We start from the raw sequence: 23,988 nt of genomic DNA on the forward strand, positions 1-23,988 counted from the left end.
GGATGAAAGCAGCTATGACATATGTTGTGGGACATAAAAACATGCATTTTGGATAGAATAGGGAATTTAAAAGAAATATGTCAATTGTTCACGTATTATCTGGAAAATCAATCATCTTTTATTCTCTTGCAATTGTAAAGGCTCAGTTTTCTACATATTCATCCAATATTGTTCCAAATTTCAGGTTACATGATCATGCCTCAATATACGTATTTGCCTTAAATGTTTAAGAACAGATTGCTTTCTTGTCATTTGATCATTTGAACAATGTGAGTTCGACTTCAATTGATTATTTAAATTTTGGCCTACTGAACCATTTTTTAAATATAACCTTTTTCTGGAATATCTATGTATTGTGCATACAGATAAAGTGTACCCTTTGCTTATTTTCAGAGGACTCATAAAAAATAAAACTACCTAGGCAACATATATGTTGATTAAAGTTTGTACCATTTTTATATTTTTAATATATTTTATTTCTGTGTGAATATTTTAAATGTGATGTGCAAAAAAAAGTCAAAATAAGTATCAGTGACTCAGCAAGAAAAGGCAAAAAATAAGCAGTGAATACAAGGAGTTGTAATTGGAATATTTCTCAAATGAAGAATATGTGAATATTTTATATACATAATAAAAGCTATAATATTAAAAAATAAAAAGCACTACCAAAAAAGATGACCATGACATGAGACATTGGCCAATTAATTTACCATATATGCAGAAAAGTCCCCTCAAATTGTAAGTGAAAGGAGACGTTGATAAGATATGCTGAAGAAATAATAAGACGGAAGAGAATCAGCAGGGGTAGGATATCATTATAACAACTTCAAGTTCTCTTTTAGACATAGTTTTTCTAACTCTACATTTACCCACATGTTTATGTGTGTGTGCATGTGTGCGTATGTGTCTGTCTATGTATTATTTTGTGGAAATCAGCTTAAATGAACATTATTAAGTATTGTGGTAGGCAGAATAATGTCTCCCCAATATGCCCATGTTCTAATCCCCAAAACCTGTGAACATATTACCTACTTGCAAAAAGGACTTTACGGATATAATTAAATTAAGGATTTTGAAATGGGGAGATTTTCCCAGATTATCTGGGTGATTATATTGTAATCATAAGGGTTCTTATAAGAGGGAGATAAAAGTGTCAGAGCAGGAGAGAGATTTTTTGGTGCTGCAACTGCTGGCTTTGTAGATGGAAGAAAAGGGTATAAGCTGAGGTATGCGGGTATCACTAGAGACTGGAAGAAAGCCTCCTTGAAGCCTCCAGAAGGAACACACAGCAGTGTTGAAACATTTATTTTAGCTCCATAAGATCCATTTTGGTTTTCTGGCCTCTATAATTATAAGATAATGTATTCATGTTGAGGTAAGCCACTAAGCTTCTGGTAATTTGTTACAGAATCAATAGGAAAGTAATAAAAAAGTCAAACATTTTATGGTACCAATAAGGTGTAAATTTAAATCAGAATTTGTTATTCAGTCATAAGATCAGCATATATGATTAACACTGCTTACAAATATTTCACCAGAATTATTTTAGATTAGAAATAAACATGTTTAGGGGATGTAAAATTTAAGCAAAGGAAGTGATTTAATTAGAAAAGGTAACTTCCATTTCGGAAGAAACTTTCAAGTCAAAGTGAACTCATTGTTTCTGCTTTATTTTTGTAGAGCTTAAGTTTATAAACAGGACCAGAGAACTGTACAACTGAATAAACACCAGTGTACTGGAAATAACTGAAGTATTGGGATCAATATCATTATACACACTATTGTTTTGAGGTCACAGAACATGAAATCTCTGGGTACTTTCACCCAGCAAAATGCACACGTTAATAAGGCAAAAGATCGTGAATTTTTTTTTTTTTTACTATTTTATTCCCATGTTGGCTAACACTGAGAAACTTATATTCTCAGTTGGATAAAACAAAATATTTTGGGCCAATATTTATGCTAGGATAAGTGAAGAAATAAGACAGTCACTCAAAGGATATCCTAGATGAGAGCATTTTGGTCAAATTTACAAATCAAATAGGGTATAAAAATGAATTTCCTTAATTTTAGCCATATTTTACAAATATTTTCACATAGTATAATTGCAGAAATAGGTCCATGATTTGAGCAAGAAAAGATACTCTGCCAAAATATTAATATAATATCTTGCTAAATTGTCTCTTCAAAAGCATCACATTTTATTAATATTTTCTTATCCATGCCCTTCAGAACAAACATTTTAAGAGATAGCATGTAGTAGTATTTAAAACTAAAAAATCTTAGTTTTCATGGCTAAAACTTTGAGCCACTTTGCAAATAAAAATAAATTTTAATTGAGCCTTAGGAGTATGAAAATAATCAGCAGTAAATTGAACCTGCATAAAAAATTCTGAGGGAACTATTCTCAAGGTACTATACTAAAAATTTACTATCATGGAATGTGGAATAAATATTTATTAGAATCTTCTTTGACCCAAATGTCATTTTAGTGCATACTCATACAGTTAGTGATTGCAGTTATTTGTGAGATACAGTAGTGAATATACGTTTAATATTTTGGGGAAGTTGATTAGCTTTCCTGAATATTTCAAATCCTAGATTTTAGATTTGAAGGAGACCTCCAAAATGGTCTTCTGTTCTGAATTGCAACATTCTATTTCGCAATACTCCTGATAGGTGACCATCCAGCCCCAGTTTGAAAAATACCATGAATAATCTCCTTCTTGATCTGACATTGGCAAACCAAACAGAAATAGGATAAAACAAGATATTATTTTAAAATTACATTATGCTGTTATTTGTCCACTGTATCACTATAGTTGCATTAGTCTGCAGTTGAAGGTATTACCTACCAAACTCATGCATTTTTCCACTATTTTATTCTTTATTGCATCTAAAAATGTATAGTTTATGTTGTAAATATATCATAATATTTATATCACCAGGTGTAGTGAAGTATAAACTTAATAATTCCTGTTAATGTCTGACCTGACACCTTATAGATGTTCAACAAATGTTGGTCCTGTTCACTTTTCATTTTTGAAAATATAGTATTTCATCTGATAGATACTGAGGGTTCTATTGATAATTCTTCAACTTTAAACATAATTTCAATTAGATATAAGCATAATTTTCATCAGATTTAATATGACTTCAATGTTGTGACTACTTAATATAATTTATATCATCTAATATTTGATTGAACAATATAAATTTGAATGTCACTTATGTCTCTGAAAGAACTTACAATTTTTTGAAAATTCATTCAGTTACAGTTTCTAATTTGATGAAATTAGAGATTTTTAGGATGCACTTTTTTTTTTTGCAAATTTCACGGAACCTATACTTAATTTATGAGTTATTTTAAATTTTTTTAACTACAGTTAGATATTTTCATTTTTGGGAATTATAGCACACTTTAAGAATTTTTAAAAATTGGCATAGTGTGTGCTACTCATGTGACAGTTGCACTAAAATCCTAGACTCCACCATTACACAATTCGTCTATTTAACTAAAAACTACTTGTACCCCTGAAGCTACTGAAATAATACAATTTTTAAAAAAGAATAAAAAGAAGTGTCAATGACTTTTTATCATTTTTCACATTGGCATTGTTACTGGTAGCCCATAAATTATAAAATTCGTGAGGCAATTGTAGATATACAGGGTTGTGTATAAATCTGATTCATAGACAATCTTATGAATTCTTACCACAGTAAGAAAAATGAATGGAAGTGTAATAGTAACTTTGAAGATGAAAGCTTATATAACTACTTTTGTAAAATACATTTCTCTTTAGCAGGAATCAAGGTTTTAATTTTTTGCTTGCTGTTTTCTTAAATTTTTATTTCGTACTTATTTATTTATTTTGTTTTTGAGACAGAGGCTCACTGTATTGCCCAGACTGGAGTGCGGTGGCACAATCTTGGCTCACTGCAACCTCCGCCTCCGGGGTTCAAGTGATTCTCATGCCTCAGCCTCCAGATTATCTGGGACTACAGGTGCACACCACCAGGCAATTTTTGTACTTTTAGTAGAGATGAAGTTTCACCATGTTGGCCAGGTTGGTCTCAAACTCCTGGCCTCAAGCAGTCCACCTGCCTCGGCCTTCCAAAGTGCTGGAACTACAGGCATGAACTGCTGTGCCTGGCCTAGAATCAAGATTTTTAGTTCACCTGGTACCATATCTAAGATAAATCTTAGAGCATTTAGGTACTTAATTCAAAAATATCTTTTTGCAGTATGCAACTGTCCCTGAAATCCTTGAAATAAAAAGTATAATTTTCTAACTAAAAATGTAGTTTTATACTATAATTTTTCTTTTAAATAACAGTAAAACATATCCATACCTTTTTTACTCTGACACCAGTGTATATGCACTGGAAAAGGAAAATTCCGTGTTTTCGTATATTTCATACTCAAATTTTCTTAATATTTTCAGTATTATCTGTAAAATTGCTTTCTTTACTATTTCTTTTGTATTTTGTCTGTTTTGCATGCATTAAAACAAAATGTGAGGGAGGACATTATTTTTGTTATTGTCTATTCACTGAGATAAACTGAAATGTATATCAAATTAGTCATTAACCCCCAAATTTACCTAAATGATTCCAAATATCCTAGTATTTCTCAAAAACAAATTGACTCAGTTTTGTGGTTTTCACTAGAGGTCCAGGATTGTATTGATGGCTGAATAATGAGTCAAGAAAATTGATCTATATGATATTTTTCCTCAGGAACTTATGCCAGTTAAAGTAATTGCATTTTATAATATAATTTTATTGTGAGTAAAATATAAACAGTCGACAATTAAAGTAAAATCATATGAAAATGGGAGACATATTTAACAATGTGAATATCATTGAACAAATGTCTGTTAACAGTTTAAAAGTAGCAAAGAGGTAATCAAATAATTCAAAATCGTGATGTACTTCTTTATGCTTAGATTCAATTTTAAAGATGTACTTATCTGTAATTAGAGACTGTCACATTCAGTCATCTGAAAGGCAGTACCAGTAAGGATCATCTACCAAATTTTTAAGTCTTGAGAATAGGCATTTTGTATAAGTAAACTCCATTTGTTTGCTCCCTACAATATTCCATATATTAAAAATAACATGTGCCAAAAAGGCTTCGCCTTAGAAAATCTGTACAACCTTTATGTGAACGTGAATGAACATTGTTTTTAGCAATAGCTTATTAGGAACTCTGACTTTCAAATAAATATGTGAAGATCTTTAATATATGAATATCAACATTTTCCCAAGAAAGGTAAGTGGATGTTTATTATCTGTGAGTGAGATATATGTCAGTTTAGACATTTAAAAATAAATCACTCTGATTTAATGTTGTAATATAGATTATAAAAACATTCTTAAGCGGTGAAAATGATCTGCCAAATCGGATAAATAAAAAAGAGTGAAACAGATTTAATCAAAACATTCTTTCCATGGGAGGAGGGTGTTTTTGGTGATAGGAACTCTCTTCCCTGAGAAAATGGAAATGTATTTGGATTTAAAAATTAGAATCAACACATGAATGAAACCATAAATCATATAAATGCAAATTTTACATGTATATTTTCATTACACTATTACCACTGTGATTTTAAATGTAGTAATTAAATACCAATAATTAATTTAGCATAATACCCCTGTTTTAATAAAGCAACTTTATATGGTGATTTTTGTTTTCTTATCCAAGCTGAATTATAAATAGTGATGATAAGATCACTAGCATCAGATGAATGAAAAACTGATTTATGCTGTACAGGTATACAACTCTTTATAAATAATCTTGCAACTTGATACAGAAAGTGTCTATAATTCTGGCATGTTTGACATTCCCATTCAGTCCAACAACTCGTTGACAGATACTTAATTTGCTACTTCTTGAAGGTGTTGCTTGAAGTTTCCTTCTACTTGACAGGTGTCTGACAGTTCAGTCTCACTCAGAGCTTAACAAAATGGGAAAAGAATGCATTATCTAAACCTCTAGGTAATATCCATTTTATGTCATTTTATGACTTTGATAGTATCCAGGACTCAATTCTGTTCCTCTGGATAGTGAATAATGTGCACTTTTACTTGTGGCTTTTTAAGATATGTGTATATACCTTTAGATTTCCTTCAGACTCTATCTTGAAATGTCAAATCTTTATGCCCTGCAGTTCTTAAACTATAACTGATGTTTATAATATGGACTGTGAAGGAAATTATGATAGAAATATATTTCCTGGTCACCCACTGTTTTGGTCAATTTAGGCTGCTATAGCAAATTACCATAGACTGGGATGCTTAAACAACAGACATTTATGTCTAACAATTCTGAAGGCTAGACATCTGAGATCAGAACGTCAGCATGGTCAGGTTCTGGTTCAAGCCCTCTTCCTTGTTGCAAACAACCAACTTATATCCTCACACAGCAGAAAGAGAGCAAGCTATACAGGCACTTAATTTCATTAATAGGTTCTACTTAATTATCTCCCAAAGACCCTAACTCCATATGCTGTGGGGATTTGATTTCACATATAAAATTTTTTGGATATACAAACATTCAATTCATAACACCTACCAAAATTGAAATATTCATAATACAAATAATGCTCTTAGTATCTGGCATCTCTGACAAGTTATTTCAGCTGTTTTGCTTTTGAATACATATTTATATCCATGCAGATTTATCAGAATTCTTCATTTAACTTCAGTACACACACATGCACGCACACACACACACATATACTCACACACACTTTTTAAGATGTAAGCATATGATTTCATTTTAGAATCAGGCAGAACCATATTATAAGTCAGTGTCCACAGATAAAGTATCTAATATAAAACTGAGTTTCTAAAGGAAACGTATTTTGAGGTGAAAATCTGTTTAGCTTACCAGTGTCTATATAATATGTGCAAAATCCTTAACATCGCATTGAAAGATTCTTTGGATCTGATCTTACCATATATTTCTAGCCTAATTAATCTTCTACATTTACCCTGCCAGTTCTCTGTTCCTATTCATTGATTCCCTAACAATGTAAGCAGAGTTCCTTTGTTAAGGCATTCACAGAAAGTCTTCCCTATTCTTCTCTATCTGAAAAAAAATGTCCTCTATCCTTGGAGATCTAACCCAAAGTCCATGAAGCATTTTATTGATACTTTCATTTTCTGTTGCAGCACTTGCTATTTCTTTTATGCCATGGAGGGAGTGGGCACATTTTGTATTTGTGTCTTGTATTATTGTGACTTGATCCTTGGATTGGATCTTATTTTACTTTTGATGTATGTGGTAGTCAGAGGCCTACCAACAGATAGAACCCACACAGTAATTTGGAGAAAGTTTAACATAAAGAATAAGTAGATATAATACAGTATTTATGTAATGGAAGATTAGCTAGTAATAACTAAAGAGGAGTCTAAAGAATATAGTAATAATAATTATAAGGAGAAACCATTGCCTCTGAAGCTGAGAGGTACCCAAAAAGAACCTCTTCATCCCCTGCAAGGCTGATATCCAAACTTTATTTGTGAGGACATGCCTGTGGCTCACTGGCTGGTGGACAAATTGCTGAGGTGCTGGAACAGCAGGACTTGTTGGAAATGCTTTCCTCTGGGATTCCAAATAAGTCACCCATAGGGAGGATCCTAACCAGCAGCACTCCTCTTCAAAGCCATCTAAGGGGTGCCATCTTCGTAGAGGTGCCTCATTGGCAACACTTCACTGCTATGCTATCTGAGAGGGTAATGGAAAATGCTATCCACAAGGAGACTGCACACTGAAAGTTAATGCAAAGCAACTTAAGGGGGTGTGGAAGATGCCATCCACAGGAAGTGCTGGGCTTCGGAACTCACTGAAAAGCCATCAGACAGAGTGGGTGCTTCTAGCCACCATGTGCTATAGGAGCCAGGTATTAAAGAAGCTGTATGCTGAGAGGAGCACACTAGGACCAGAAAGAGAAACCTTTCTCCCTCTAGTGTCCCTCCAATGTCATGTACTGACAGAGCTCAAAATGTGCAAGTTCACAAGGGAGAAATATTTATCAAACCCATCTCCATTATTGTAGAGCAGGCAATAGGGGGTGGATTTGGATGTGATAATCAATGTATTCATAATTGGCACAATATACTTGTTTATTGACTCTTTGAACAAATCAGAATTTCTTACAAGATAGAAATACATTCTTAACATTCCTTTTGTGCCCAGGATTTTTTAAAAATCTCAAATAAATATTACTATATTTCTCCATCATATTCTTATTAATATGATATAAACTTTGACATTTTATGTGCACAAGATATATCCTAAGCATTAAAGATAACTGTGTTACATAAGTGCACATTATTGTGCTTAGTAAGTGTATGAGCATGTGTGGGCATATATGGGTGTATATAAAGTCAATATTTGATTTATGAGTGGCCAATTTGAAAATTAATAAAATGGGTTTGCTGAAAGCTAGAAGGTAGCTACTTTAAACATCAGAAAGACAAATGACAAGTCTTGGTATCAACTAGTTAAAAATATAAGTTTCTACCTTTGAAAGGATTATGCCACACATTGATTTTCCTATTAATTTAAATAAAGGTAGGTATAGGAAATTTACTTTAGTTTCCATCTTTGAATGTTATAAAATATTGTACTAACACATGTTGATTTCTGAAATGTTATAATCTTATTATACTTAAAGGATAACATTGGGGCTGGGTGTAGTGGCTCATGTCTGTAATCTCAATACTTTGGGAGGCTGAGGCAGGGGGATTGCTTGAGCAAAGGAGTTCAGTACCAGCCTGGGCAACATGATGATACTTCATCTCTACAAAATAAATAAATAAATAAAAACTAACTGGGCATTGTGGTGTGTACCTGTAGTCCCAGCTACTTAGGAGGCTGAGGTGGAAAGATCACCTGAGTCCAGGAGGCTGCAGTGAGCCGTGACCATATCACTGTACTCCAGCCAAGGTGACAGTGCAAGACCCTGTCTCAAAAAAAGAAAAAAAAAAACAAAAAGCCAAAAAAACGACCAACCAAAAAAAAAACCCCTCACAAACAAAAGAGCAATATTGTTTTTAAAAGTACATTTTACTGGCCAAGCATGGTAGCTCATGCCTGTAATCCCAGCACTTTGGGAGGCCAAGGCAGGTGGATCACCTGAGGTCCGGAGTTCAAGATCAGCCTAGGCAACACGGTGAAACCCCATCTCTACTAAAAATACAAAATTAGCTGGGTGTGGTGGCACATGCCTGCAATCCCAGCTACTTGGGAGGCTGAGGCAGGAGAATCACTTGAACCTGGGAGGCGGAGTATGTGGTGAGCTGAAATCGCACCATTGCACTCCAGACTGGGCAACAAGAGTAAATCTGTCTCACCAAAAAAAAAAAAAAGTACATTTTACTAAAGATGTACCTTAACCCATTTATGCCTAAGGTACTTTAACCCATTTGTCTTCAAATTTATTCACGTTAAAACCTTATTATTGCTCATACATTAATGAATGTTTCCTTGTTTTCAGGTTTATGTATACTGATTGTCTGTTATATAGCCAGGCAAAATAAATGTCAGAGTTTGGTAAAGGTTTCCACAAGGAGAAGGGAGGAGTGTTTGCAAATGAAGGTTAAGTATGCTAAAATTACAAAAATTACAAATATCTTAAGTATTTTCTAAGAAATGATGCGTAAATATTTGCTACTAAAAGAGTTCTGGCATTTGATTCATGTGGTCTAGATTCAAATTCTACCTTTTCATTCACTGTTTAAAGTTTACATAACTCTTCTGGAAAATGGGGATTCTAATAGTACTAGTTTATGAAAGAGTTTTTGTGGATTTAGTAAAAGATTAAACTCATTAACAACTTACAAAGCTCTGCTGTATTGAAAATTGAGGAGAAATAACTTTACAATAAATAAAAACTGTTAAATTTAAAAACAGGGATATAGTGTGCATGTATCTGCAATTCTTCTCTCTCTTCTAAGGTTTACTTTGTACATAACTACCTAGCTGCCCTTCATGTACCTTAGAACTTCATCTACTATCTTTAAAATCTAGTCCCATGTTTTAACCATCTTGGATGGTTAAAACCTTCAATGACCTTCACCTAGTTACACAATTCAGGGACCCAGGAGTCACCATTAACCCTACACTACTCACATTCACATCCAGTTGGCCACTAAGTCATGTTCAATCTGTCTTTTAAAATTCAATTTAGTATGTTTCCTTCCTCATATTCACCCTTAAAATTTTCTTTAACTGTAAATATCAGCAATTCTATATATTTTTTCTTATTTGGCTTAATTCATTTAGTTTTTCACTGCATTTTATCCCTGCTTTTATCAGCTACATTGCTGTGGGTTTAAAAAATTATAATTGGATCATATTATTCCTCTCTACAAAACTTTTAATGCCATTCTCTCAATACACCTTACTCCTATTGCCTTCAGGATAAAGTTTATACTTATCCTAGATGACATGACTTTATCCATAGGATGACCTTACCAAAACCTTTAAGTTCTAGTCGTAACCTACCTGTCTAGCCATATCTCTCATAAGGCCATATCTCCTCATAAACATCTAATGCTTAATTTTATGAGAATTGCTGACAATTCCTTGAGATTGTTTTTTATGCTTCCTTATTTTTTCAAATCTTATATATTATCTGGAATGCCATTATAATAATGTTTAATTGATTTGTATCAACACTACTGGGATTTGTTGATGGCTTCTTACCTTATGTTGTTAGATATTCGGCTTTTTTTTTTTTTTTTTTTTGGAGAGATGGTGTCTCACTATATTGCCTATGCTAGTCTCAAACTCCTTGGCCCAAGTGATCCTCTCCCTTGGCCTCTCAAAGTGTTGAGATTATAGGTGTGAGCCCTTGCGCCCAGGCTTGCCAATTTTTTTACACATATTATTTAATGTAAGTTCTATGGCAATTTAGTGAGGAAACAGATACAGAGAAGTTTTATTTCACGTCCAAGTTTACAGAATTATAAGTGGTAGAGTCAGGCCAATGTTATGTTTGCCGCTAAAAACTATGTTATCCAAAAGATGCTGCAAAACTGACCTCAATCATATTCATCTGTGTGAAACCTTTTGTGACACATCTACATATGAGATATTGATAATCATGTTGTCTTTTATGTTATCACTATATCCACAACTGTTTCTGTTATCTCAGGTGTCACATTATCTAAGGTGTCACACTAAACTTCAACTGTGAACTTTATGTCTGTTATTCCCACTTAACTATAAACTGATAAGCAGAATAACAGTATTTTAAAAATCATAACCTCTTGCCCAGTGTATAGTTAGTTCTCAATAAATTACATTTGAATGAATGAATGAATAATACAGATTCCTTCTTTTTTTTTGTATTCAACTTCACCCATACAAGAGAGACTAAAAGTGTCGTTAGCTATTATCTTTGTATTCAGGAAACATTAAAAAAGAAAAACGGCATTTGAGATGGGTGTTGAAAGATAATGATGGAGAATTTTGACAGGTGGAGGTAGAATGAGAAAAGGCATTACAAACGAAGGCCCAACTTAATAAGAGCTATTTTGCCTATACTAATGGACAGTTAACAGTCTGATTTGGTGTATTGCTTGGAAATGATCTTGCTCACAAACTTATTAGCTGTTCAATTTAGTTTTAAGTAAATGGGCAAGTGGCAAATATATGAGGAAGTCAGAGGAACCTTTCTTATATTAACTTGATGAGTCGCTATACCATTGAAATCTCTTACCTCACCCAGAGCAGCCCCTCTGGAAGTGCTCTTTCATACTTCATGTCTCTTCTGGGTGTGTGAGGCAAACATGAAGGTTATATCAGACGCATATGAATATACTCAATGAATTTCTGCCTATGGACAACTACCCTTTTGCAATACTTATTTGAAGCATGTTTTCTACATGAATAATATCTTGAAGCCCAAATTATATAATTGTATCTGTAATTTATCTGCTTGATATACCCTTCACAATAATTCTATAGCATATAATTTTTCTCATTTTTAAATATTTATGAAGAAGCTTATGTTGCAAGAGCTTCATTCTCACTGTATATACCTGAATGCTGTGATAGGTTAGTAATGGGCACTGAATCAGAACTATTTATTTCTATCCTACACCAAAGCCCTTGTTTTATAAACTAGGCAACTTTACTCCCAGCATGAGCATGAGCAAATGTTACGGCAATAGGAAAGCATACTATCATTCAAAGAATTATCTAGAAAGTGGATAATTTTGGCCAAATCTGAGATTCTCAGTGCTGTTTATACATCACAGTCACCCATGGGAGGTTTTAAAACTTATGCTCAGACATCATCACAAATCTCCACCACAGACAAATTCAACCCCAATTGCTGAGAGAGGGGTCCTGGCATCAGAAGTTTTTAAGCTCCTGAGTGATTCTAATGTGCAGCCAGTACTGAGAACCACTGGACTAAAATGAAGGGCACATGTATGGGGGCGCCATGAAGAGTGAATAGGGTTTAAAAAGGAATATTAGAATCACATGGGCAGGATAAAACCCAAACAGCCTCACTCAGTAACTATGTGATCTTGGACTAGTTACTAAACTTCTTGAAATCTCTATTTTCCTGTAAGATGGGGATAAACTAAAGCATGCAAAATACTTAGTATTTGGAGTCAGTTTAATTAATGGTCATTCTTACTATTTAAAAAAACAAAATAAATTTGAAAAATGATAATAGGACTATGTTGTGGAAATATTTGACTACCAACTGCAGGAAAGGATATTACTACGACAGCATAGATGACAAAAACAAATTAGAGATATATTTTTTGCTCAGATGCTTAAAATATTTTTTTTCTTTTCATATCTTGTTTGCAGTTAAGTAATCTTTGGTATTAGGCAGTTTTAATTGCAATAAGCTTATAAATTATTAGTACTCCATAATGAAGAGAAATGATAAAAGTCTGTCTTGTTTTGATAATATGTGAATAATAGTGAGAATTATAATGTGCTTTCTTTTACTAAGCATCAGATATTTTTCAGATGAGTAGAATTTCGATGAGTTAACTACCAATTGCGTAGTACCATTTACAATCTCATTTTTCAAAGACACTGTCTTGAAACAATCTAGAACTGACAAATGACAACATAAGATACTCTGCTTTGCATATTAAAAGACTTTCACATTCAGTTCTCATTTGGTTCTGCCCACAGCCCTGAGACATGGGAATTAATGAGTTTTATAAAGTTTATTGGTTTTTAGGGGAGAGGGCTATGACAAGAATCCTTCCCTTCTAACTTTGAATGTAATGCTTCTTTTATGACACACATACTTATTTGGAATATGTTGAAAGTCTAGAAACTAAGAATTAATATGTAGGCAAAAGGACCAGTGCAATGCTATGAACTCGGTGTGAGTAGATCTTAGGGATTCTAAAGGGCACTCTAATGCCTTTAGATTTAAGCTGAAAGTCAGAGAAACAGTTAAGATAGCAGAAACCTAAAAATTCTCAAAATATCAAACAGGCAGAGTTAACTCTACCAAAGTCAGAATGACTCAAAACACTGTTAGCAGCAAATGAAAACAAAGAAAGAAAACAGCACTATGCAACCTCTGGTTTGCTTATGGTACTTACTAGAAGTGAGTAGTCTTGGCTGCAATGAACTTTATAGAAAGTGTTTAGCTTAGAGAATGTCAGAATCCTATAAATACCCTGGAAATAGCAGGTGGCATAATGTCTTCTGCAGTCTCGTTTCAGCAGATAAACTTCTTCAGTTCTATTTAGAATGCATTTTTTGTACTACGGTTGATATTTCAGGCAACAGTGATGTATATACAAGTATCTTCAACATTCTATTAATTTCAGGTTCAATTTTTATGGAAATCAATATCTATTAAAATTATCCTGTTATAATTAATAATCTTAAATTGTACAAAATTCCTATTCTCTTGTATCAGTATAATATCAAATTAGATGTCTAAAAATCTAATCTGATTTTCAAATTAACAAAATAACCTAGAAACAATACTATAATCATCTTCTCTAATATATATACTTAAGATAAAACAGCTAATTATAAACAACTTATACACGGAATTATGCATAAATATTGTGATTTTTACTTAACACAGTGATAAAGAAATTGATACATTTAAATAACCATATATATAGCCAATTTGAAATTTAGGTATACTCCAAAAGTAGATATTTTGAATTGATATGTTTAACTGGCTTAATTCAACATAATTTAGGCCAGATATTTCATAAAATTGTGTTTATTTCTAAAGTAATGAGTGCTTCTTGTAAATAATTCCAATACAAAAATATGTGGAGCAAAATGCGACATTAAGAAGCACACCAAAATTAGGATGGTCAGCGCCTCTGGCAATGAGAGAATGGGATTAGAAGAGAGAACAAAATGGTTGACAACCTTATCTGTCATGCTTAATTTATTTCATAGATAAAGTTAAAATGATGAGATGTTTCTATTGATAATCATGGATTCTATGTAAGAATTTGTTACAGTATTTTTGTAGCTGTTTGTGTTTTTTAAGTTTCTCAAAAGTGTTTAAGATTTAAATTTGACCATATTACTAGGTAATTGATCTTGATTTCAGTTAATACCCTGGAGTTACATAAACAGAAATTTAAAATAATATTTTTGATTCTACAAGCATTCCACATTCATTAATGTAATACAAGAAAACCAGATCATTCTACTGTGATCAACTTACAAATTGTGTTGGAATCTGCCTGCATATAGCCCACCCCCTCAATAAGGCACCATAAAAGCTATTTTAAGTAATATTCTCTCAATCATAATAAAACACACATAGCAAGACCAAAAGGCAGTGATTCCTTTTTCCATTTCCAACTTGTCCTCAAGCTAAGCAGTCCGGCAACTCAAGCAAAAACTGTGTTTCATAATATGAACAGCCACTTAAATACTTTCTCCCCATCTCTTTATGTTTCACTGCTGGGGAAGTTAATATTGATTAAAGTAGGAAGATTTTTTGTTTTAAATCAGAAAGTCAGTTGAAAGAAACCTAAAGTTCTGCCATAAATATCTAGCAGGTGCTGATGGCCACCTGCCACACTTGCACCAGATTGTCTATGTAGCCAGCAGTCTGGCCATCAGCAGACCAGAGAGGTGCAATGGGGAGTCTCTGCCTTGCTGCAGATTCCGATAACTTCTTGCTTAATTTCTATGGTGGTCTTGCCTTGTAAGTCCCAGATCTTGATGCTGAGGCCTGTGGTAGCTCAGAACCAGTAGCAGTTGAGGCTAAAGCACAGGGCATTGATGATATTCCCACCATATAGCATATCAAGGTGCTTGCCTTTGTTGAGATCGCATGGCATGGCATGGCATGGCCAGCATTGCCTCCAGAAGCACAGAGGGATCCATCTGGAGAGACAGTCACAGTGTTCAGATGGGCTGTGTGGCCAAAGTGGTTCATCTTCAGCTTGCAGTTAGCCAGATTCCGTACCTTGACCAGCTTGTCCCAGCTACAGAGGTGATAGTGTTGCTGCCGTTAGGTGAGAAGTGGACATAAGACACCTACTCTGAGTGGCTCTCCACCTGGACAGTGTATTTGTATATACTCAGGGTTATAACCATAACTAGACGGTTTTATCTCAGGATCTAGAGACAATCTACAGGTTGTCAATGGAGAAGGCCACACTCAACATGTCCTTGGTATGGCCTACAGATCATCTCATAGTGATGCCCTTTGTCAGATCCCAGAAGCACAGGTTTCCATCTCAGGAGCCTGAGAGGGAAAAGTGGCCACCTGAAGAGATGATTTTGTCATAGACAAAGTGGGAATGACCCTCCAGGGCATGCTGTGGGATGCCATAGTTGGTTTCATCCCTGTTCAATGTCCACATGATGATGATTTTGTCTCAAGAGGTGGACTGTATCATGTCCAGGGCACTAGCGATCTGGTTACTCAGGTATTGTGGCCTTCAAGAGTGTCACAAAGGGTCATCTGCTCTGTCATGGTGGTGGTGAGGTCAGGTGTCACTGCAGCAATGACGATGCCACTCAGAGAGACCAGAGGGACAAACACCACAGCCAGTCCTGCCACAGCCCTGCCACAAAAAAGTAAGCCAAGCAGGGAAATTTTAATACATGAAAAATACAAAATATAGGCATAGGATGGAATAGTTTCACTAATTTAGAGTCTATGTGAAGGGCAATATTGGAGAAGGTAATTATGTACAAAAGTATCTTGGAGCTGGTTGAATTGTTTGCCCTTTGCCCTTTATGAGTCACATATATATGGAGAAAAGAAGTTGTCTATTGCCAATTGGTACAAGGATTAAAATTAGGAACTATGAACATTTCATGGCAGAATTTTTGACAATATATAAGTAATGAAAAAAGCAGCCTTTTATATTTAAAATATACAGAGCTTATCTCTTATTTGCTGCCAATCCCTAGCACCCTGTACATGACTGATCTATTGATATTTGCTAAATTTGTTAAAGGACATTAATAACTTATTGAATCCATAATAGGTGACATGAGAGAAATCAGCTCAGGGAAGCAAATTATGCTGTCTATAGTCACACAGAAAGAAAGGTTGGAACCTGGATGGCAACACGGGTCTGTTTGACTAGAAAACTCCAATCCATCTTCTTGTCAACTGAATAGTATTTATATTTATTAGAAACAATCACTGAAAAGTTCTAGATTAAAAATGTATGCAGATCATCACACAATAAAATAAATCTTACATCTTCCTTAAGTTATGATTAATTTTAGTGTGTCAGTAATAAGATAAATTAGTTGTTTGGTAAAGAGGTGCTAATGTGATAAACTCTGAAATTCCTTCTAAGCCCTTTTGTTTATTTATCTTACCATGGATACAAAAATGGCCACAAAATAAAAGAAGGATGTGACTATTTTCCTAGCAGTGTGCATTGTCCACCCCAGTGCCTGACAGGTCGAACTGTTTGTGATGACTCCAGAATACTCTGAATCCCATCAGTAATTCCTTCCAGTGTTGACAATGAAATTTAGAATAGGGACTGGTGGTAGTAGGAACAGGGATGGTGTCTATGGGGTTGCCTAATAACTAATATTATGGATAATATCTAATACAAAGGGATCTTCAATCTGGCTGGTAATTCAGGGGAGATAGGATGAAGTGAAACATCTCTGAAATGTCTGAGCTAGATAATGAAGGTTAGGCCAGGTGAACAGGAATGTTAGGAGTTTGACCTGTAGGCTAAGAAAGACGTAGATAAAGGCATTTTTGCCTGCTTAGGCTGAGGTTCTCTTCCTTTTTAAATAGAATCCATAAAATATCATTAGGTTCTTATATTTGTTGGAGGTTATTAAAATTTATCATTACTTGTGTATTTGAAAAATATATGATCTTTTTTATTATCTCCAAATGTTTAAGTCTCTGCTGTGTAGTAGCTATGATTTTTTCCCCATTTCTTTTGTTTGTTTGTTTCTAGCAGTTTTTGCCAGCTATTCCCTGGTACCTGTGACACCCTTTTTTGCTAAGAAAATACTTCTGTCTTGGGTGCTAGTTTCATGGCTAGCGTTTTATATTCTCAAAATAATAAATTAATTATTAACATGTTTCTGAAAATAAACTTATTAATTTCAAAATTTAATAACAGTTGAAAGCCATTAATTGCTCTTTTAAAAAACTAAAGAAAATTATAATTATCAGACCCACCTCAAAGCTCTGCCTTTGTCTCTTATCAGTCCATTCCCCTTGCATTTATGTGTAACAAGTTTACTCTTTTAGTTTATGTTAATTGCTGATGTATCTACTCATAAACTACTGTATAAATAATATTACGAATTTGGATTGACTAAGAAATTAACTTTAAATTGCCTCTATAAACATTAAACTTTACCTTTAGATATTGTTTTTTAGGAAAACCCATGAAGTGCTCCTTTGTAATTAATAAAATAATCAAAATAGGTTGTTAGAAAAACTCTTAAACACATTGATGCTATAGCAATAATGATATGATAACCAGATAAATATATGAAAGTTTATAATCCACAATTTATTTTTCATATCCACAAATTTCTTAATAAAAAGGTATTAACGTGTATCCCAGAACTTAAAGTATAATTAAAAATACATAAATAAAAAATTTTTTTAAAGTACTAACATATATCTGCCCATTTAAGAAATATTTCCATGACAGACACTTAGATACTTTGCAAACAATCGTCCACCTCTTCTTCTGATTTAGTTCATGTATTATGCCCAGGGATGAAAAACCAGTAGTAAACCAGGGTACAACTAGCCTAAAGAGAACCTTTGCGCAAATTACAATAAAAAATCATCCTATGAACTCAAGGATGATGAACAGAAAAAAATTCACCTTCCATTGGGGCTCACAGTCTGTTGAGAAGAATCCAGACTGAACTTCAGCCCCTACTAAAACTCTTGGCCAAGTACCAAGTTACATGAACATATGCAGCAGCTCTGCTTATCAGGTGTGCTATGGCACCGAGGAGGGTTACAAATATGCTGAGACATTGATTCTTCAGCTGTCATGACAGCGAAGTGAGTCTTAACATGGCCAAATGCCATGAACAGAACACCTCCAGGCTTCTGCAGTCTTGTCTGTTTGCTCCAACATCTCATACCTCTATCATTATTTGCTATGTGACATGACACAAGAAAGGCTAAAACCAGTCTTGGTCATACTGTTCCCATTCACATATGGGTATTTAAAGGTAGATATTTTAGTAAGCTAGGTTGCATATTATTCCCATATAAATGAGAGCCACCTCCGCCCCCAAAAGAAACCATGTTGTCAAAATAGCATGTAATGCAAGGAGCCAAGGCAGCCCATATGCAGGCCTGAAGGAATGTTCAATAGACACCTGGACATTGTGCCATCAGCAAAAAAGGAAACAGCCTTCATGTTCTTAGCAACACTGGGGAACTACTTAATTCATTTTCTGGAGCCCATGTTAGGAGAAATATTAAATGTCCTAACTGCTTAAGCCACTTTTGGTTTGATATATTGCTACTTGTAGCTGAAAGTATCCTGAGTGTTCCAACTTGGCACTCCTTCAGTGAGTACTCAGTACAGCAGCCAGAGTGATCCTGTTAAAACACAAGTGGCATCTTGTCACCCTTCTGCTCAAAATTCTCAGTAGTTTTCTGTTTCATTCAGAGTAAATGCCAAAGTCCTTTTTCAGAGCTAGAAATCCTATGTAATCTGCCCTTGTTCTGTCTCCTCCTTTCCTCCTACCTTCTCTGAACTCATTCCTACTTATTTCTCTTTGTCCATTTTATTTAAACAGACAAGGTATGCATCCAACTTAGGGTCTTTGCGCTTGCTATCCTCTGCCTTGAAAACTCTTTTCCCTGATAGCTTCATGGATTGATTCCTAAGACTCTTTTGCTCTTTACATTAATCTTCCTCTCTCATTGAGGCTTTTCCTGGATGCACCATCTAATGACGTTCCAACCAGCAATCCCTAACACACCATATTTTCTATCTTCCTTCCTGCTCTATATTTGTCCACAGTACTTCTGTATAACATGTTTCATTTTTTAATTAATTATCTCATTTGTGGTCTGTTATTCCCACTGGAATGTAAGTTCCAAAAAGAAGTGATTTTTGCCAGTTTTGTTCCATACTGCATGTCCAGTATCCATAATAGTACCTAGGACTTAGAAGGCTCTTGATAGATATTTGTCAAATGCATGAATCATAGCAGTTAAGCTTACTAGACTACTTGCATTACATTATTCTAGCTTTGAATGTGACAATTTATAATTATCTGTATAAAATAACCAACATATTTAAATTAATTTAGTACTTTTGTACAAAACCTTATATTGATTTGCAAATCAGCTGATTTAAAATGTCAAGTATTACAACATGAGTTTTTCATATAACAATTAGAAAGACTTAGGCAATCTGATTTTATAGACTGGTAATTGGTTTGATTGATCTAATGTTATTTCCTTTATATCCAAGTGTTCTCATGGTGTGGCCTTGGGATACTATGAGTTCATTGAGAAGAGTTCATTGATATGTTTTAGGTTCCATATTCTAACTGAGATAGGAGTTTTTATGTTTCATCAAAAATATCCAAAATTATATGGGAAGGCTGTTGAAATACTCTTCTCCCCTCCAGTTGCATTCCTGTATAAAGCTGGGCCTTCCTCATATTTCAATTCATGTTTCTTAACAAATTGAGTAGAAAATCAGATAAAAGAATCCACTTATCCTCTATTAAGTCAAATACCAAGGGATTTGCAAGTGTTAGGCAATTAAACTATTCTATTTTATTTAAAACCATTTATATTTATCCAAAAAATATTTGTTAGTTATATTAACGTTTAATGAATTTACTATTAATGAATGAAAAAGCATATATATTGGAAATTATCAGGTTAATTTTGGGTGCAATAAACATCAACAGGTATAATCCACATAAACAAAAACTCTTTGGAGAACTCAATACTTTTTAGCAATGTAAAGGGATCCTGAGATTAAAAAAAGAAAAAAAAAAAGGAGGGAGTCAATTTTTGTTACTATGTCCCTTCTGTCTTTATTTGTTAAAACATTTATGTGTTTAACACCTCCCAGCCCCGTCAAGACCCGATATTCTACCATCCTGGTAGTGTCTTCACACTACTGGGTTTTGTTTAAATGCTAAATAGCTTTTAATCATATTATCTTAAATATGATTTTTTTCTCCAGCCAAGACACGAATATTTCAGAGAAGCCATTTCATGGCAGTGACTCACACTTAATTGTTGCATCTGATGCCCTTAAGAGGGTACAAAGCAGTGTAAATGCTCAACGAATAAAAAAATGAATTAATGAATGAATGATATATGAAGAGATGCATATAAGCACTTTCCTTTTAGCTAAAATAAATCTAGTTTGCTATTTTATGTTTCAAATTATTTAACATAGAGCTTGTTATATTGCTGACAGTTTTCTTTCTTTTTTAAACTTGCAGGAATATGCTGTCAAGTCATTTGTTTGGTATGAATCTATAGCTAAGTAACCAATTTTGATAGTTAACTTGATAGTTAATGTTGAGAATGTCAAAATATATCTCCACAAATGATCAGATTAATAGATATGTAAGAATTCCTATTGCAGATTCAGTTGCAGGAACTTCCTGCTAGGCTTTCTTGACTTCAATCTCCAACTAAAAAGTCTGAGAAACTGTATTCCCCTACAACTCCTCAAGTAATTGGTAATATTGGTCAAGGATTGTTACCTAAATAAAACCAAAGCCGATTACATTTGAGTTGCTAAAATCAAAATAGGACTATACTGATTTTAGTTCCCAGGTCCACTTTGACTCTTCTACCAGTCACTGGCAACCAAAGTTTATTAAGTTAAATTTATTCAGAATTCATAATGACTTTATTGTAGAAATCTGCGAATAGATTTGCACTTGATAGATAGACAAAAATTACCTTTGATAGAATTAGTAAATTAATAGTTTTAATTGGATTAGGTAGGGACTTAAGATGAAACTGCTTAACTTATTTAAGAAAACAACTTGGTCTAAGCAGTCTACTAGAGCACTTGTATAGAATAGTGTGCTAATTATGTGTTTCTTATCTCTTCATTAAAGTAGATTTGTCAGAATCATTCTTTGGCAACATTGTTTAATAACTGGTTTATATTGCTTTATAGCCCTGAAGGAAATAAATTCATATTTGGTTATAAATGCCCTACATTTCTGACTTTTAACTAATTACAGATGATAACTTCCTCACCCCAATTAACTCAATTAATGAAGTTTTACATTTTTTTCTTTTTCTCTTGTGTGATTTTGGTAATGTTAATCAACACTGAAAAACATTGTTTTTCAAAAATTTGTTAGCTTTTTTTATGCTCTATTTTAGTACATGTTGAAACAGGTATAAGTAACTAAAAGAAGGCAAACAAGTGTCTGTACATATTCTTCACCCACTTTTTGATGGAGTTGTTTGTTTTTTTCTTGTAAATTTGTTTAAGTTCCTTGTAGCTTCTGGATATTAGACCTTTGTCAGATGGATAGATTGCAAAAATTTTCTCCCATCCTGTAGGTTACCTGTTCACTCTGATGATAGTTTCTTTTGCTGTGCCGAAGCTCTTTAGTTTAATTAGATCCCATTTGTCAATTTTGGCTTTTGTTGCAATTGCTTTTGGTGTTTTAGTCATGAAGTCTTTGCCCATACCAATGTCCTGAATGGTGTTGTCTAGGTTTTCTTCTAGGGTTTTTACAGTTTTAGGTTTTACATTTAAGTCTTTAATCGATCTTGAGTTAATTTTTGTATAAGGTGTAAGGAAGGGATCCAGTTTTCTGTTTTCTGCATATGGCTAGCCAGTTTTCCCAGCACCATTTATTAAATAGGGAATCCTTTCCTCATTGCTTGTTTTTGTCAGAAGACATTTATGGGGCCAACACACATATGCAAAAAAGGTCATCATCACTGGTCATTGGAGAAATGCAAATCAAAACCACAACAGGATACCATCTCATGCCAGTTAGAATGGCAATCATTTAAAAGTCAGGAAACAACAGATGCTGGGGAGGATGTTGAGAAATAGGAACGCCTTTACACTGTTGGTGGGAGTGTAAATTAGTTGAACCATTGTGGAAGGCAGTATGGCAATTTCTGAAGGATCTAGAACCAAATACCATTTGACCCAGCAATCCCATTACTGGGTATATACCCAAAGGATTATAAATCATTCTATAAAGACATATGCACACATATGTTTATTGCAGCACTATTTACAATTGCAAAGACTTGGAACCAACCCAAATGTCCATCAATGATAGACTGGACAAAGAAAATGTGGCACATATACACCATGGAATACTATGCAGGCATAAGAAAGAATGAGTTCATGTCCTTTGCAGGGACATGGATGAAGCTGGAAACCATCATTCTCAGCAAACTAACACAGCAATGGAAAACCAAACACCACATGTTTGCACTGATAAGTTGGAGTTGAACAATAAGAACATATGGACACAAGGAGGGGAACATCACACACGAGGGCCTGTCAGGGGTGGGGACAAGGGGAGTGAGAGCATTAGTAGAAATACCTAATGCATGTGGGGCTGAAAAGCTGGAAGATGGTTTAATAGGTACAGCAAACTACCGTGACACATATATACCTATGCAACAAATCTGAACATTCTACATATGTATTCCAGTGCTTAAAATAAAATTGAAAAAAAAAAAAGCAAAACTAGCACTGAGGAAACACCTACAGCAAGCCTGGGACTCATAAACACTCCCATATTTTCTAATATAATTCTCAAAACAGTGTCCAGTTACATTTAAGAACAGAAAATGAACTGAGGCTAAGAACAATAAATTATTTCTCCAAGATCATGCAGTAAGTAGGACAACTGGGATTTACATTGTTTTTTTTTTTTTATTCTGAAAGACTCCTTATGTCTTACTTCAAAATATTTCTATGTTCTCTAAAAAGTGAACTGAGCTAAGCCTACGTTTTGTGGTGCATAAACCATACCAACATGCCAACATCATTATGGCATTAATCATTCATTATGATACCACTTTGCTTTATGTTCCAAGGTATTCACTGTCTTCTAGATATTTTTTATTTTATCGTGAATAATTTTCCTTATTTAAGCATACTATTATTATTATTTTAGTATTAATAATCCAACTTTATCAAAACACATTTTTTATTTCTCATTTAAAAATATCTTTAAACAGTCATAAGTTAAATAACTGTTCTCAGCACAGACTGCTATGGGCAGATGCCAAGAAATAAGTTCTGTTGAGTTTACTAAGAGATTCTTCATAGTTTTATTCTTTAAGTTGTTTTCTTTCTAATTTTATGGTTTTATTACACTCTTATTTAAACTAAAGCAAAAATACTTATTCTCCCTAGGTCTACAGTCTTCATCACTTTAAGAGGAAAACAAAGCTATTCCACTTAAGTATCTGGGTATTGCAATAATTCATTGTGTAGTTACAGAACATATCATAGAGCAGTCATCTAACCCTTCTCTCAGACAGC

At 33.9% G+C, this 23,988-nt stretch overlaps 1 protein-coding gene and 1 pseudogene across 5 annotated transcripts in view; one reads left to right on the top strand and one right to left on the bottom strand.

Annotated features, from left to right (window-relative positions):
* The window catches only part of GRID2 (glutamate ionotropic receptor delta type subunit 2), a 1,507,251-nt gene that overhangs the window by 504,041 nt on the left and 979,222 nt on the right, over nucleotides 1-23,988 (top strand). For 2 of the 5 annotated variants that reach the window (XM_055111630.2, XM_055111631.2), the window contains exon 1: nucleotides 16,009-16,075. The exons of the other annotated variants lie outside the window; for them this stretch is intronic. In XM_055111630.2, coding sequence (XP_054967605.1) covers nucleotides 16,009-16,075 — 67 coding nt within the window. Of the gene's footprint in view, nucleotides 1-16,008; nucleotides 16,076-23,988 lie in introns of those variants that run through there. 5 annotated transcript variants of the gene reach the window in all.
* Nucleotides 15,431-15,971, bottom strand: LOC106634712 (small ribosomal subunit protein RACK1-like; annotated as a pseudogene).

The sequence above is a fragment of the Pan paniscus genome, chromosome 3, assembly GCF_029289425.2.
Source record: "Pan paniscus chromosome 3, NHGRI_mPanPan1-v2.0_pri, whole genome shotgun sequence".
NCBI lineage: Eukaryota > Metazoa > Chordata > Mammalia > Primates > Hominidae > Pan > Pan paniscus.